This window comes from Peromyscus eremicus, chromosome 2, assembly GCF_949786415.1.
Source record: "Peromyscus eremicus chromosome 2, PerEre_H2_v1, whole genome shotgun sequence".
Classification (NCBI taxonomy): domain Eukaryota; kingdom Metazoa; phylum Chordata; class Mammalia; order Rodentia; family Cricetidae; genus Peromyscus; species Peromyscus eremicus.
The window spans coordinates 101,554,188-101,570,027 of NC_081417.1; the positions used below are offsets into that span (position 1 = coordinate 101,554,188).

The 15,840-nt window shown below is 41.0% G+C and overlaps 1 protein-coding gene across 1 annotated transcript in view; it reads left to right on the forward strand.

Annotated features, from left to right (window-relative positions):
• The window catches only part of Adamtsl1 (ADAMTS like 1), a 359,842-nt gene that overhangs the window by 197,304 nt on the left and 146,698 nt on the right, over positions 1 to 15,840 (forward strand). The window contains exon 15 of the mRNA XM_059255823.1: positions 4,463 to 4,764. Coding sequence (XP_059111806.1) covers positions 4,463 to 4,764 — 302 coding nt within the window. The remainder of the gene's footprint in view (positions 1 to 4,462; positions 4,765 to 15,840) is intronic.

Genomic DNA, 15,840 nt, shown 5'->3' on the forward strand with positions numbered 1-15,840 from the left:
GAAACTAGAAATTAAGACTAGTAACACCATCAAAATAGCATTTCTGCAGGACTGGAGAGATGATCTTGCAGAGGATCCTGATTCAGTTCCCAGTACCCATACAGTGGCTAACAACAGCCTGTAACTCCAGTTCCAGGGATAAAATGCCTGTACAAGTACCAGGCACAAGTCTGGTGCACAAACGTATATGCAGGCAAATACTTACATAAAATACATCTTTTTTAAAAATGGCAAACCTATCAACTTATTTTTCCATTGACTAATCCTGATACATTTTTATTTTTTATTACTGTGTGTGCATATATGGGTTCACAAGTGTGTGTGTGTGTGTGTGTGTATGCACGTGTGCACGTGCTTGTGTTTATGCACATGTATAGATCAGAGGATGCACATGTATAGATCAGAGGACGTTTTTTGCGAGTTGGTCCCTTCCTCACACCATGGATTATGGGAATCAAACTCATGTCCTCAGGCTGGGCCAGTCTTGCTCAACAAGCACTTTTACTTCTAAGCCATCTTACTGGCCCTAATAATAATAATTTTTAAATCAGGACTATATGTATGAGAGAGGTGGGAAAGGGGGGATGAGGGAGGGGAAAGGAAAGAGGGGGGGTGGGGGCAGGGGGAGAGTGCAAAGTAATAGAGGAAAAGGAAAGTTAAATATGTCAGTTTCAGAGCATACTCATAAAACTCCAGCCTCACTTTAGCTCATGTCTGTAGTGATATATGGCTAATCAATCAAGAGCATATTGTTTTCGTTTACCAGTTTATTGATAAAATGGTTGTTTTTACTGCTTCAAGGTATGCCCCTAACTTCATAATAGTTGATAATAAACTAAACCACTTAGGGATCTTACAAGTGAGTGTGATTATCACTGCTTTCCGTGTCATAAAAGGGACTCTAGTAACAAGTCTAAATCAGAAGCTCTTTGTTAGTGAAATGAACAATTAAGCTTGCAATGCAAGGCCAGACCAAAGTCCACCCCATTCATTTACCAAGTGGGGAGTGTGTGTGCATGTGTGTGTGTGTGTGTGTGTGTGTGTGTGTGTGTGTGTGTGTGATCTTAGAAATGGGAAAACTGTATATGAGGATCATGTCCCCAGTTCTGAAGTTCTCAACTGTCTTTTGAAGACGTCTCTGGAACAACCATTCTTTATCCTTCATCTAGCAGTGCGCCTTAACACAAAAACCTTTTGAAATGCCCAAGTTAAACCTCGAGAAGAACATGGAACTATTAATGTAGTGATCCACTATAGAGATTCTTGCTCAGCAAAGGATACTCAGGATGAGACTTCTAAACATCACACTTAAGCCTCCTCACTTGCTGCCCTCTCTGTGGCCTTGCTTCTTCCAGCCTTTGGCCAGAAAACTCAAGGCAGTAAATGCACAGCTAGATGTAGGGATGAGGAGAAATGTTTCAGAAGAAACACAGTCACTCATGAGTCATTTATACAATCAGACAGTTTTCCTTGAAATATAATCTCCTGACTTTAACAAGGGGGGAATGTGTTATATCATATGGTGTATGCAGTAGAGAAATTAAAATGGCTTCTAAGAGTTAGCACCATTTCAAACTCCAATTGTTTTCAATTGATCTGAACCTGAAGAGGTCCTGAGGATAGCAGGCTAGGGGCTACATCAGTGAAGCTGTATTGCATTTGAGAGGACTCTCATTTGGGGTAAAGCAGATGTTTACCCTTTTTCTATGATGAGGAGGATATTTTATTACTATTAACTCTACCATCCATATAGTCAAAAACTCTCACACATATATTTTTGTGTGCATATTTACAACCCTACTTTAAAAAAAGAACTTTTGCTACTGTGGGTTCATTGAGCTTCTGTATATTTGGGGATACTATTATTCAAATTCTGCAAAGACACTAAATGTAAAGTCATTCATCTTATAGACAAACAGAGCAGAGGACACAGTGTGTGTGTCATGTGTATTCTAGGATACATTTTAAAAATAAATGCAGACAAATAAAGCTGGCTACTGTGTGTGTGTGTGTGTGTGTGTGTGTGTGTATACTATATATACATATATGTGTATATCATATATATATATTAGAGAGAGAGAGAGAGAGAGAGAGAGAGAGAGAGAGAGAGAGAGGAGAGAAAAGGTGGATGCCTAGACCTAAAATAAGTTTGGGAACTGTCTGCTAATCTCAGAATGTTTGGCCTCTCTAGCAGACATTCTGAGACATTCTATTCTTATAACAGGGCTTGGAATACTATAGCCCACAGGTCAGATCCAGACCCTTCATCATCCCAACCCCTACTCTACGCTTACCCAGTTTTTGCAACTAAAGGTTTGTTAGAACATAGCCCCGCTGATCTACTTACTCATTTCTTCCAGCAATGGCAGACTTGCCACAGAGACTACACAACATGCAAAAGTCTAACCTAGCTCTTTACAGAAAAGGCTTGCTGACTCTTTTCCAGTGTCATAGTCACAGAAGAAGTCTATTATAGGTAGTATGAGAATAAGCCTTACTGAGTAGGAAAAATCCATAGGACGCAGTTGGAGTTCCTGCTAACTTACTCTAGAACAGAAGTTCTCAACCTGTGGGTCGAGACCCCTTTGGAGGTTCAATGACCCTTTCACAGGGGTCACCTAAGACCATTGGAAAACACAAATATTTACATTACAATTCATAACAGCAGCAAAATTAAAGTTATGAAGTAGCAACAAAAATAATTTTATGGTTGGGGGTCACCACCACATGAGGAACTGTATTAAAGGGTCATGGCATTAAGAAGGTTGAGAACCACTAATTTAGAACAAAGTAGGGTACTACATTTTTCAAGATGCATTACCCATTACTGTGCTGACAGGTCATCAGTTGCTTTCTTAGATACAAATTGACTGACTGTGCATTTCCCTTTACGCACATACCTGTGTTGTAAAACCCAGGGCTGTGTATTTGTCATGATTCCTATTCCAGGAGCCAAGCAGGTGTGTGTGAATGTGCAATAAGAGAATTAAAAGGATTTTGATAATAGATTTTGGTTTTCTATTTCAAAAGCATTCATACAGGTGCCATTATTTAAAGGAGGAAGATATTTATATCTTTGGGGAATATTATTTGCCCCTATGTCTCTATGCCAGAAGATAAACAAACCAAATATGATATTGGGGTGAAAATTTCTTGGGGATCATCCTGAGTAGCCAACCATTTGATGGCGGTCTAGTGACCTGTGTACTCTCCCGGTTCAAGATAACTAGAGTGAGGCGCTTTTGGAAGGGTCCTTTACCATGCCTCCAAACAGTGTGTGTGCTTTGGGCAAGGACACTCCTCCCGGGCAGACTGATCACTTCTGTCTCATGGAAGGCCCACCTCAGACTCATGAAGATCTTTGTTGTGTCAACAATGAGTTGGTTTGCTGTTAGAATTTCGGTTTCCCTGAACTAGCCATGAACTGTTTTAATGCCGTAATTTTCTTACCAGTTCATTTTTTTTGCCAAAATCATAGTTGAGAAGCATAGTTTGCTACCTCGTCAGCATGCCTCCCTGTGAGAAAACAGGATCGTGGGGGTGGGGAGGAGGTAATTATCCCAAAGTTCTTTCTGCAAAATTATTATACTAACTTTTCAGAAAATGTTAATGGCTCCCTCTGGGCTTTTTCCCCTAGGACCTCTCAAGGCCACTGAAGTTATGGCCATGGTTGATTAATGAAGAGCAAAAGCTTTTGGGGAATACGGATATTTTCATACACTCTAAAGAAAATCAAGAGAAAACAACAAGTTCTTACTCGTGTAGCTTCTTTCCAAGGGTGGGGGTGGAGGACGTGGAACAGGCGTGTGTGACTGCAGGGTCTGTTGTTTACTGTAACATGCCTGTGGCTTTCAGTTTGAGCGTGGCTTTCTATGCGATATAAAAAGACGTAGAGTTCAGACTGATTCAAGGAATGTGTGAGGAACGAGGCAGCGCCATTCTTGGAAACTTTTTTTTTTAAATCCCTCTTTGTGCATAAAAATAAAATCCTGGGAAGCACACTGAACGTGAGCAAGGAAAGTTATGGATAGGAGTTCCAAACTAAGGGAAAACTCTTCCTTAAACTCTTCCAAGGGCTTATTTTGTTATCGTTTTTAGTATCGGTATTAGCCTGGTGTAAGAAGAGCCAGCATCCTGCAAGAGGCGCAAGTGCTGGGATTTAGAGCGAGGAGGAGACCCACCAGTGTCCCGCTGCCACTAGGGGTGCAGACCAGTGAGCAAGCAGGTGGTCTGTGGCTGGAATGTCTTGCAGCTGGGAGTTCACATGACACGCTCGAAACACACACTCCAGTGAGCTCATGAACTAGAGTGAAGCTGCCAGCCCAGGACTGGGTGGAGGATCCCGAGCACATCCTAGAACAGCTCTGGGAGCCGAGGCAGGTGCGATGCAGGCCCTCACAGCACCCGCAGCCTCCTGCCTGGGGCTTCTCATTCTATCGTCTTGTTTGCTTACCAACTGCAGGTTCATTCCAGAAGCCTGGTCGGCCTGTACTGTCACCTGTGGTGTGGGGACCCAGATGCGAGTAGTAAGATGCCAGGTGCTCCTGTCTTTCTCTCAGTCTGTGGCTGACCTGCCTGTGGATGAATGTGAAGGGCCCAAGCCCGCGTCGCAGCGCGCCTGTTACGCAGGACCATGCAATGGGGAAATTCCGGAGTTTCACCCAGATAATGCAGACGGACTCTTGGGTGACCTGCAGGACCTGGACGAGCTGTATGACTGGGAATATGAGGGCTTCACCAAGTGCTCTGAGTCATGTGGAGGAGGTAAGGAGGGGAGCCCGTATCAGAGTCTACCATCTTCCCAACTTCTTCTGTCCCTGCGAGCAACTGTATCAGATGACTGTCCTATTCCAAGAATGATAAGTGAAGAAAGGAGAGGCAGCCATTCTAAATGTAAAACATCCTGAATGAAACCCTAATGGATTTCTTTTTGCCCCGGGCGGCTCTCACAGTCAGCTGTGAGCGGCCAGCACCACGGATGCTTTGGCTTGAAAATGCCATTCCAAGGTTTTGTTCTCAACAGTCAGTCTTACTTGTCTGAGCCTTTCCTCGGTGCATTTGGGGCGAAAGGAAACCCCACTGCAGCACATTCTACTGTTCTCGGGAACACAATAGAGTCCCTAAATTTATTCAGCCTGTTTTCCAAGTGAAGCAGGGTGTATAAAGACCATGAACACCATGCCTAACAGGAGCTGGAGTAACAAGAGAGCAGAGACCAAAGGCAGACCCTGCTCTGTTCTGTAGGAGGAAACCAGGATGCAGGAAAGTGGTGGGACTTGTTCCATCTCTCACAGCTAGTAATGATAGCACTGGGCCCAGGCCAAGGCTTCTGTTTTCTGTCCTCACTCAGTCTTTCCATCATACTATACCTTTTCTAGGCTCATGCCGAATCCCTGAAGCATTCTCACTGTGAATATTATTTAATGTCAAATGTTTACATATATTTTCACCTGGTTCTCTTGGGTATATTCCATGTTGACCTAGAAATAACTTCAATAATGTTTGCATTCATGTATTAATGATGACCAATAACTCCACATATTTATGGAGTAGTGCACGATTGGGTGTATATGTTGAAGGAAAATTAAAACCAAGCTAATTAATCCCTTCAGTGATTCTTGAGGGAGCCATGGAAGTGTATGTGGTTGCATTAATCTGTATGGGTATATATAGAGAAACCAGGATGTGATGTCAAGGGTCTTCCTGAATTACTTCTGCAGACAGTCTTTTTCAGAATGAGGAGCATGCTGTTTCCGCTACACTGGCTGGCAACAAGTCCCTAGGACCCACTTGTGTCTGCACCCCCAGTGCTGGGATTACAGGTGCATGCTGCCATGCTCAGCATTGCAGTGAGTGCTAGTGATCTGAACTTGGATGCTCATGCTGACCCAGAAAGCTCTTTACACACTGATTCATCTGCCCTGCCCCCGTCCGTGAGTCTTTATTTTGAATGTTAGGAAAAGGAATGTGCTAGGAAAATCAATTAACTCTTCAAGATTATGACATGCCTTGCCACTATGGACAAGTACATTAGGTTGATATTGCCACTATTGTCCACATCAGTCCCAAGAGAGATTTTTGACAGGTGACAGATTACAGACTGATTCCCCACCAAAGTCTTACAGAGTGTGCTGAGGTTCCACATGCCCGGTGAAGATTTTACTTAACCAGTGAGGGGAAAAAAAGGTAGTCAAATAGTTTCCCAGAACTGTTTTCTAAGCCGTGACATTTGGAAACTCTTTTAAAAGCATCTTTTGTTCTGGTTGAGAATGTAAGAGTAAATGTGCCCACATTGTCCATTCACATGGAGTTGAAAGGGAGTGAATACTACCAGAGAAGAATGTACTTTTCTCTAGCAGTTCTTTTTAAACATTTAATAGTTCTGACCTCAAGGTTCTTGTTTGTTTGCACATCTTCCCGTTTCAAACCCTGGAATTGCTGGAGTGTTTTAATGGAGAGCCCTGGTATTTTAAAATCGAAGTTCTTCCAAATGGCTCCAGGAGACAGTTTCTTGGAACTCAGCTAATGCACTGTATTCACATGGTGTGGTTCTCTCACCCTGAGGATGTCCTTTCGTTCATGCCTCATGGGAGAGACGTGTTAAATCAACTTTGCTGCTCTCTGAACCCCTATAGGACCCAAGAGGTCAGGGGAAAAGCTGGATGTAGCCGGTGGCTGCTGTTGCTTCTTTTGTTTTTTGTTTTGTTTTTGAGACAGGCTATCACTGTTTTACCCAGGCTGGCCCTGAACTTGTGGAATCCTCAACCTCAGCCTCCTGAGTGCTGGTATCGCAAGCATGCACTGCCATACCCAATTGCTCTTGTTAAATATAATGAATGACTCAGAATTCAAATGGTTGTGTTTTTATCCCAGATTTCCAAGATCACCTAAACTGAATGTTCATTATATGTACTCAAAAACAAATGTGCTTTGAAACACACCATGGCTTCTCCATTATGATTGTCAGTTACAAGTCAAGCCTGGAATTGTATGAGATGGTGGAAAAATAGATGCAGTAATGGGATATATAAATAATGTGATACCTTTAAGAATCTAACTCTTCTACTGACAGACTGGGAGTTTAAAATTGAATTTTGAGGGTATATATGCAACATATTAATTTTAAGAATTTTCAGCAGAAGCTGACTGAGAAATAAGATTTGGATATTTGATATACAATTGATCTCTACCTATAGGAACTAAAATATTTTGTATGACATAAATTGTTCTTCATTTATACCCAAGAGAGGAGCAAGTTACTAAAATTTCTTAGGCCTTTAACTGTCAACAACTGAGCACAATGTGCCAAGGTAATATATTTGCACCTAAAATGTTAGAGTTGGAAATTCCGATGTGGTAAAAGTATGCTTGGATTATGTGGTCCATATGATGCCCATATGAACTAACAAATCACATATGGGGCATGTATATTTTCAAGTCACTGTTTGGCAGTGACATTTCATTGTATTATTGGCTTTGATCTTTCACCAAAATAAAACCCACAAGATTATATATATTTTTAATCATTCTTGCTGAAACAAATCTAAAATTATGCAAGATTAATAGATAGATTTTAAATCAATTGGAGTTATAGAACCAGTCAGGCTAATTTTATTGTTTCTATAATCTCAAGATGAAATTGGTAGAACATAGGTAATCTTTCCTCTAGCAGAAGTAGTAACCAGAAGGAACTAGTTAGTACTTTCAATCCGTAGTTGGTGGCTGAGGTTCACCGAGCTGTCACCAATATCACACAACAATCATACTATTCTGGGAAATACAAACACAGAAAAATCTCACTTTCTTGAAGGTGGAAGTCTACAGACCTGGGAATGGTATCCTACCATCTCCCACTCATTATCATCCTGTGATTTCCTGTGTATGGATGGACAGATGTGGTCCAGGAGAGCAGTTCTGAACCTAAGCAGCACTGTAGTGTTGACTTCCTAGATGTCAAACCAACTTTAGAGTCCAGCTTAGGAAAAACATGACTTCAGCAGAATTTAGGGTGAAGTCTCGGACCTAAGGCTACCTTCGCTTCCCACTTTCCTCTTCTCTTGTCCGAAGAGTAGAACCCAGAGTCAGAATATACTGTGCGTACACACAGGTTCTCCGTTGCGTTTATAATATTGGTTTCAGGGGACTAGAGAGACGGTTCGGTGAGTTTACTCAGGGAGTTTGCATGGTGCTAGCTATGCACACATGAGGACCTGACTTCAGATCCCACTAGCACATAGGTAGCTGAGTGGGGCCAGGTAACTGCATGCCTATAATCTCAGAACTGTGGAGGGAAAAAGCAGGATTGCTGGGGCTCACTGATTGACAGCCTAGCTACAGGTTCAGTGAGAGACCTTGTCTCAGAGAAATGGGGCAAATAATGGTGCAGAATACCCACCTCATGTAGCCTCTGCATATGCACTAGCAAACACAAGTGTGCATATCACACATGCACACATACACTATACTCCCACACATAACACAAACATACATAATATATATGGTTATATATTTGGATTCAGGATTCTCTTATTTCTTCTCCAAAGAGCATGAACTTAGGAAGTTACAGTTCTACATTTTTGCCTTCCTCCTGATGCCAGAAATATAGGGAGCACAGAGTCCTTCCCATTCCTTCCACATTCCCCATCTCAGGGCAGCACCTCACTCCATGATCCTTTCTTCCAGGCATCCTGTCCCTCCCTTTTCAATCTCAGTTTCCCTCTGTGTTGAGATTGCCCTGCCCATTAGTCATCGATGGATTCATCCTAGAAAAATGAACTATGTTGATCACAGGGTTGGCCCCACGTACTGTTGAAGTATGACTGAACTTCTGTCTTGGGTTCCTCCACCTAAGAACGCCCAGGCAACTGACCCCATGGCAAAAGAGACTTAATACACAGTATTCAGAGCCTAGCACATTGTTTTGTAATACCTTAGATTAAAACTTAGTAACTCTGGAGTGCTTCTTGATCTCAGCCTGTGGCTACCCGTAGGTGCTTTTGATCTGCTATGATTAATGCTCAGCAAAAGTATATATTTGGGATTTAGAAACCCAAGGGAGGAGATTACTGACGTCCTGCAGAAACCTTGCCTTTTCTACTCCACTCCTTGCCATCTTGGAATGGCTTAAGTTCCACAAACAAAGAGTTCTCTGAGTAGAAACAAGTTCCAGCCCTCATACACCTCAAGTGGGTACTTTCAAGTAAGGCAAATGACAAGCTCTCTGATCACTTATTGCCTCAGAGTTCCTGGAGAGCAACCCAGTTTCATAAGGCTTCCCACAGCCTGAATAAAGCCCAAATATGTTTTCTAGACTCTTTAAAATGCTATCAAGTAGACAAGTTAGTAGAAAATGTCTTATTTATTATCAGGTTAGCATACAAAGTATTGGATTTCATCATGGCATCCTCATGCATGTCATTCTCCTCTGCTCTTAACTCTCTCTCCCCCTCTTTCTTCCCCCCCCACCCCTTTCTTCCTTCAGCTAGTCCCCCTTTTGTGCTTTGTTGTCACATGTAACCCATTACTCTACTTCTCATCATCCCTCTTAAAAGTTATTCCTCCCCTTCCATAATCCCCTTCCTAGCTTGTAACCTATAAATACACATATGTAGATACACATGCATACACATGTGTGTGTGCAGACTCCACATACGTGAGAAAATCCATGAAATCTGTCTTTAAGAGAATAGCTTATTTCATTTAACATAATGATTTCCAGTTGCATCCATTTTCCCACAAATGCAATGATTTCATTTTTCTTTATGACTGTCTAAATTTCCATTGTGTATATGCAACACATTTTCTATAGCTGTCTGTTGATTAATATCTAATCAGATTCCACTTCCCAGCTCCTATGAACAGGGCAGCTATAAACATGGGTATGCAGGTATCTCTATGATATGCCTAATTACAGTCCTCTGGTTATATACCCCACAGTAGCACAGCTAGATGATGTTTCATTTTCAGTGTTTTGAGGAACCTCCATGCTGTTTTCCATAGTGGATATACAAGTTTTCATTCCCACCAGCCATGGATAAAGGTTCCTCTTTTTCCACATCCCCATCAACATTTGTTGCCATTTGTTTTCTTGATTAGATGCATCATTCTGATTGGAGTCAGATAGAGTCTTAAAGCAGTTCTAATTTGTATTTCCAATGGCTAAGAATATTTAACATTTTTCAGGTATTTATTAGCTATTTGTATTTCTTCTTCTCCTTCTCCTCTTCCTCCTCTTTCTCCTCCTCCTTTGGTGTGAATGGCGTGTGGATGTGGATGTGTGTGTGCTTATGTGTTGTATGTATGAGTTGATGCATTTAAGTGCTGTGGCATGCATGTGGAGGTCATAAGATGACTTGGGGAGTTGGTTCTTGCCTTCTATCTTTTTCCTGTCACTTTACCATGTAATACCAACTAGCTGCCTTGCAAGCTTCCAGAAATTCTCCTATCTCCACTTCCCATCTCTTACATGGCTTTAGGGATCTTAATCTGACATCATACCTTCATGGCAAGCACTTTTAAGCATTAAGTTATCTATCTCTCCAGCCATATATTTCTTTTATCAAGAACTACCCATTGAGTTCACCGGCTCATTTGTTGACTGGATTTTAGTTTTTCTTGTATAATTCTTTGTTTATCTTTAATATTAATTCATGTCTGATACACAGTTTTCAAGGATTTTTTTTTTCTTTCTATAGGCTGTTTGTTCACTCTGAAGAGTGTTTCCTTTGCTGTGCAGAAGCATCTTGGTTTCATGTAATACCACTTAGCAGTTCTGGGGATTATCCCATGTGCTGTTGGAAAGCGTCAGAAGTTCTTGCTTATACCTTTATCTTGAAGGATTTTACCTGTAAACTTTCTAGTCCTACATTAAGGTCTTTGATCTATTTTCAATGATTTTTCATGCAGACGCAGACATATGGTCTGGCTTCATTCTTCTACACATGGAAATCTATTTTTTTCAAACACCTCTTAAGAGGCTGTCTTTTCTCCAATGAGCGGTTTTTAGACCTTTGTCAAAAGTCAGGCTGCTATAACCTTGTGGGCTTACTTCTGGGTCCTCTGTTCTATTCTTCAGGAGTACTGGTCTGGTTTTGTACAAGTGTAAAACTGACTGTGTTGGTATATCATCTGAGGTTGGGTATTGGGACACCTTCAGTGTTGTTCTTCCTACTAAGGACTGTGGTAGTCATAAAGGCCTTTGATGCTTGAACATGACTCCTCAGATTGTCTTTTCTACTTCTGTGGACAATGTCATTGGAATTTTGATGGAAATTGCATTGACTCTGTGAACCACCTTAATACAGCCACTTTTACAACATTAAATCTGTTTACCCCAGAGTATGTGCAGTCTTTGGCTCTTCCAGTTGCTTTTTCAATTTCTTTTTCCAGGGTCTTAGGATCTTTACTTTGCAGGGGTTGTTCGCCTGTTAAGTTAGAATCATTCCTAGTTGTTTCGCTTCCTGTGAAAGCCATTGTGAGTGCGATCTAGAAAACATCTTCTAGCATAACACAGCTCTAGATTCTGCAGAGGACAGTAGCGTGGTTGCTGATTTTGTCACTGTGACATATACCTGAGAGAAACATTTTCAATGAGAAAAGTTTACTTTGGCTCACAGTTGAGGGGATTCCAGTCCATAGTTAGCATCCTTCGCTGCCATATGCCTGTGGTTAGGTGGAAGATCATGGCTGAGGGACCATGTGGAAGAGAAAATGTATTCAGATCATCTTCGGGGAGAACAGAGATCATTTGGCTGATGTGTTTTTCCAGGGCACACTCCCAGTGACTCACTTTCCTCCCTAAACCTGGCCATCATACTATGAAACTATCTAGGGTAGTCGTTGAATATAGAAAATTATGTTGTTCGGATTTTTGATTGTTACTTTTTGAGACAGAGTCTCACACTCTCTTGCCTGTCCTGGCCCAGAACTCACAGTGAACCTACTCTGTAGCAGTCTGGCCTCACACTAGGAGCAATCCTCCTGCCTCACCTTCCTGGGTTCTGGGACAATAGGTGTGAGCTATCAGATAATTTATTTGATCTTGGTTACTGTGCCAGGCAGCACTGCTTCTGCATTAAATTATCACATTTTGGCATCGGTGGCTCTATGGCTTGGTGGCATTTTTAAAGTATTTCAACAGCATTGGTAGCAGCTTCAGGACTCAATCCTTTTCCCTTCAGCTGGCAACTGAACTCCCAGTTCACAAGCCTTCAGGGGATCTCTCAGATTAAAACCATAACAGTAAGCTGCATGTAGTAGCTTGTCATCATGGCTTTAAGAATCCTACACCATCCCCATGGGAAATCACAGATGGTAGCAACAATATCTTGTGATGTGTTTTGTTATGTCGTCATACCGTGAATTTCCAGACTTGGAGATCTGCCCACAGTTGGCATTACAGAATATGATAGAATGATTTGAATATCCATAAATCTTAAATGCTCTACCCTGAACTGGCCAACCCAAATTAAAGAAAATTTGGAAGCTATAAAAGCTCAGAGAGAAATAAAATGCTAAAACTGCCATATCAGCCACATGACAAATACTACAATCTATTAAAGACAAAAATAATGTCTTGGAAGGAAATCAATTTGTATTCTGGTTTTACGATGTCATTTTTTTTTAAATGATGCCCTTATTTGATGACCTAGGTCAGTCTAACATTGGGGACATTCTCTTGCTTCAAAGACTTGGAGAAACCAAGGGTAGATTAGAAGAGAACTAACAAGCAGTAGGTATTTATACTCTGTTAGATATAATTTGGCAATACAGAAGAGAGCCATAACTGCATACAAAGTTCTAAGCATAGATCAATATCTTTAGATGTGGGTATCTTTGCATACATAACTGTGTATGGCTGAAAGCAAATTAGCAAGAATGTCTTGTCTCACCACTTCCCTTAAACTGAACACTGCTGAAATGATTCCAGACAAATGTCTGGGTTATTTCTGAAAACCTCCAGGGAAGCAGATATGACAGCCTCTCGGTATTTTTAAATGTTAATGCTGTCAGTGAGTTCTTAGAACCTCAGACACACTCAGCTCCACCATTCAGCAACCACATGACCTCGGGCAAGTCTTTTCGTGCTTCTAAGCTTCAGTTTCCATTTCTGTAACACTGGGGTTAAAATACTGCTTGCCACATAGAATTGTAGAGAGAGTATAGTGATGTATGCTAGGTACTGAGCTACAGTACCTGGGCCATAATAGACAGTGTAAATGTTAGATGTTATGACTCTGGTAAAAGAATAAAATGTCCGCTCAATGGACTCATTGAAGTATTTCTGTGCTCCATGAGAGTTATCTACCAAGTTTGTCAGTCACTGCTCAAAACACTACACTAGCACTGTCTAGGGTGTGCAGGTGTCTCTAGGGATGTTGTTTTCTATGACTGTAGTCACTATGCATCTTATGGGTTGGTTCAACTTTCACTTTGCCCTAGGTCACTGAAGAAATCAAACAGAACCAAGGCAAAGCCAGTCAGGAACAGAGCAGCCTACAGAATGCTGGATACTAAAATGTGACATCATACCTCACTTCTAAACACAGCAATCTCCCTTTCATTAAAATATAATGTGTCTTGGATCCCTAAGGTTCTCTTTTTATTTGTTGATTGGTTAGTGGTTACCCTGTTCCTCTGTTCTGCTCCTTCTGCACTAAAGTATCACATTTTACCACCGTGGCTATATAGCCTGGTAGCAGTTTTAAAGTATTTTTTTACATTAAAATATAATTACATTATTTACCCTTCCATTTCCTTCCTCCAACCTTTTTCATGTATCCTCCCTTGCTCTATCTCAAATTCATGCCCTTTATTTCTTTAACACACATTGTGTGTGTGTGTGTGTGTGTGTGTGTGTGTGTGTGTGTGTGTGTATTCCTAAATATATAAATATAACTTGCTCAGTCCATATAGAGTAATTTGTATGTTTTTTATTTCAGGGCTGAATATCATTTGGTAAATGTTCATTGGGGCCTCTTCCCTGGGGAAGACTATTTCCTCTTGCTCTCGTCATTCCTTAGTTACCTGTAATTCTTTGTCTAGGGTTGAGGACCTGTCAGATTTCCTCCTTTCGTATTAGAATGTCTATTGATGCCATTCTTGTTCAGGTAAAGTTTAGGCATGTTGGTAAGACTTCATGGATGTAGTTTCTCTGATATTTCTAGGAGACAATATCTCACAGCAAACTTACTGTTCCTCTGGCTTTTATAATCTTTTTATCCCCTTTCCTGCTATGATTCCTGAGCCTTAGGTACAAGAGATATGTTATGGATGTTTCAGTTGGGGCTGGGCGCTACAGAGTCATTTGTTATCTGCATTTTGATTCTTTGTGTTTTTCTGTGATGATCTCTGACTATTGCATGGAGTCATTTCTTTGATAATGGGTGAGGCCTATATCTATCTGTGGATAGAAGGATAAATACTTAGAATGTAGTTAGGAATTATGTGTTTTGATAAAGTTGTAATAATGGGCTCTCTACCAAGATCCATGATTTCACTAGCTCCGGCTAGTTAACTGGGTTTTCCAGTACCAGGCATGATTGCACTCATGTTGAGCAGGCCTTAAGTCTACTGAGAGCTCTTGGTTACCACCACAGGATGTGTACCATTACTGGACTCTGTGTCTTATCATGCTATGCTGGTCATTCCTTTAGTTCATGAACATCATAACTAAGTAGGATCATTGGTACCTTCCTTCCCTTTGAAGCTTGCATGGTACCTTCTGTTCCCATGAAAACTAGTCCTCAGGGAGGAGGCTTTTAGATCAGAACCAAATTAGTCATCTCAGTCGTGTGTCCAAACTACACGTTTCTTCAACCTCTCAGAGGCAACCAAGTGCAACAGCAGTAGCCTGTATTTGGGGAGTCTCTTGAACAACCCTAACCAACAATTCAAAATGGTGTTTCTTTATGCCTGGTGTTTGGATTTTTATAGATAGTCTATGGATCTTGAGAGAAGCATTGTCAGCCCAGATGAGAATTTTTCATTTAAACTACACATGTTTATACACATTTATATGTATTATATGTAATTTTCAGGTAGATAATAACAATTCCTTATGACTTTTTCAGACATCTTTATTATTATTTTACCCCCATTCTTCCTTTTTCTATATTAATCTCCCCCTTCCTAATTAAAACCCCCCATTTTTTCCAGATTCTTTAAATAACTTGAACCCTGCTATTCCCCCTTCTATTTTTCCCCCATCCCCCTACTCTGGCAGTGATGTCTTTTCACTTTCCTGGTTCCTACAGTTACTCCACATTATAAATACACATCTGGAGGTTTAGAACTAGTAACTACAGATGAGAGAGAACATGTTATATTTGTTTCTGGGTCAAGTTTACCTCATCAATATTATTTTTTCTAGTTTTATCCATTTACCTGCAAAGTTCATGATTTTCTTTACAACTGAATAGTATTCTATACTGTATAGTTACTACAGTATTTTCATTATTCATTCATTGATTAAGGACACTTAGGTTGTTTCCCTTTCCTAGTATTATAAATAGAGCAGCAATGAACATGGCTGAGCAAGCAAGTGTCTGTGAAGAAGTAGGATGTCAAGTCCTTCTGGTATACGCTAAGAAGTAGTACAGCTGGGTCACGGGGCAGATTTATTTTTAGCTTTGTTAGCATTCTCAACATTGATTTCCAGAGTGGCTGGACCTGCCTGGCAGCATTGTTAAAGCATTTCAGCCACCTGTGTCTTCAGAAAGTTACCCTCCTCAAGAGGTAGACCAAAAGAGGTCGCAGGCTCATGATGTGGAAGAATTATGTTTAAAATATTGTGTTGTCCGAGTTCAAACCCAGGGCCTTGTTCGTGCTAAGCAATCAGCC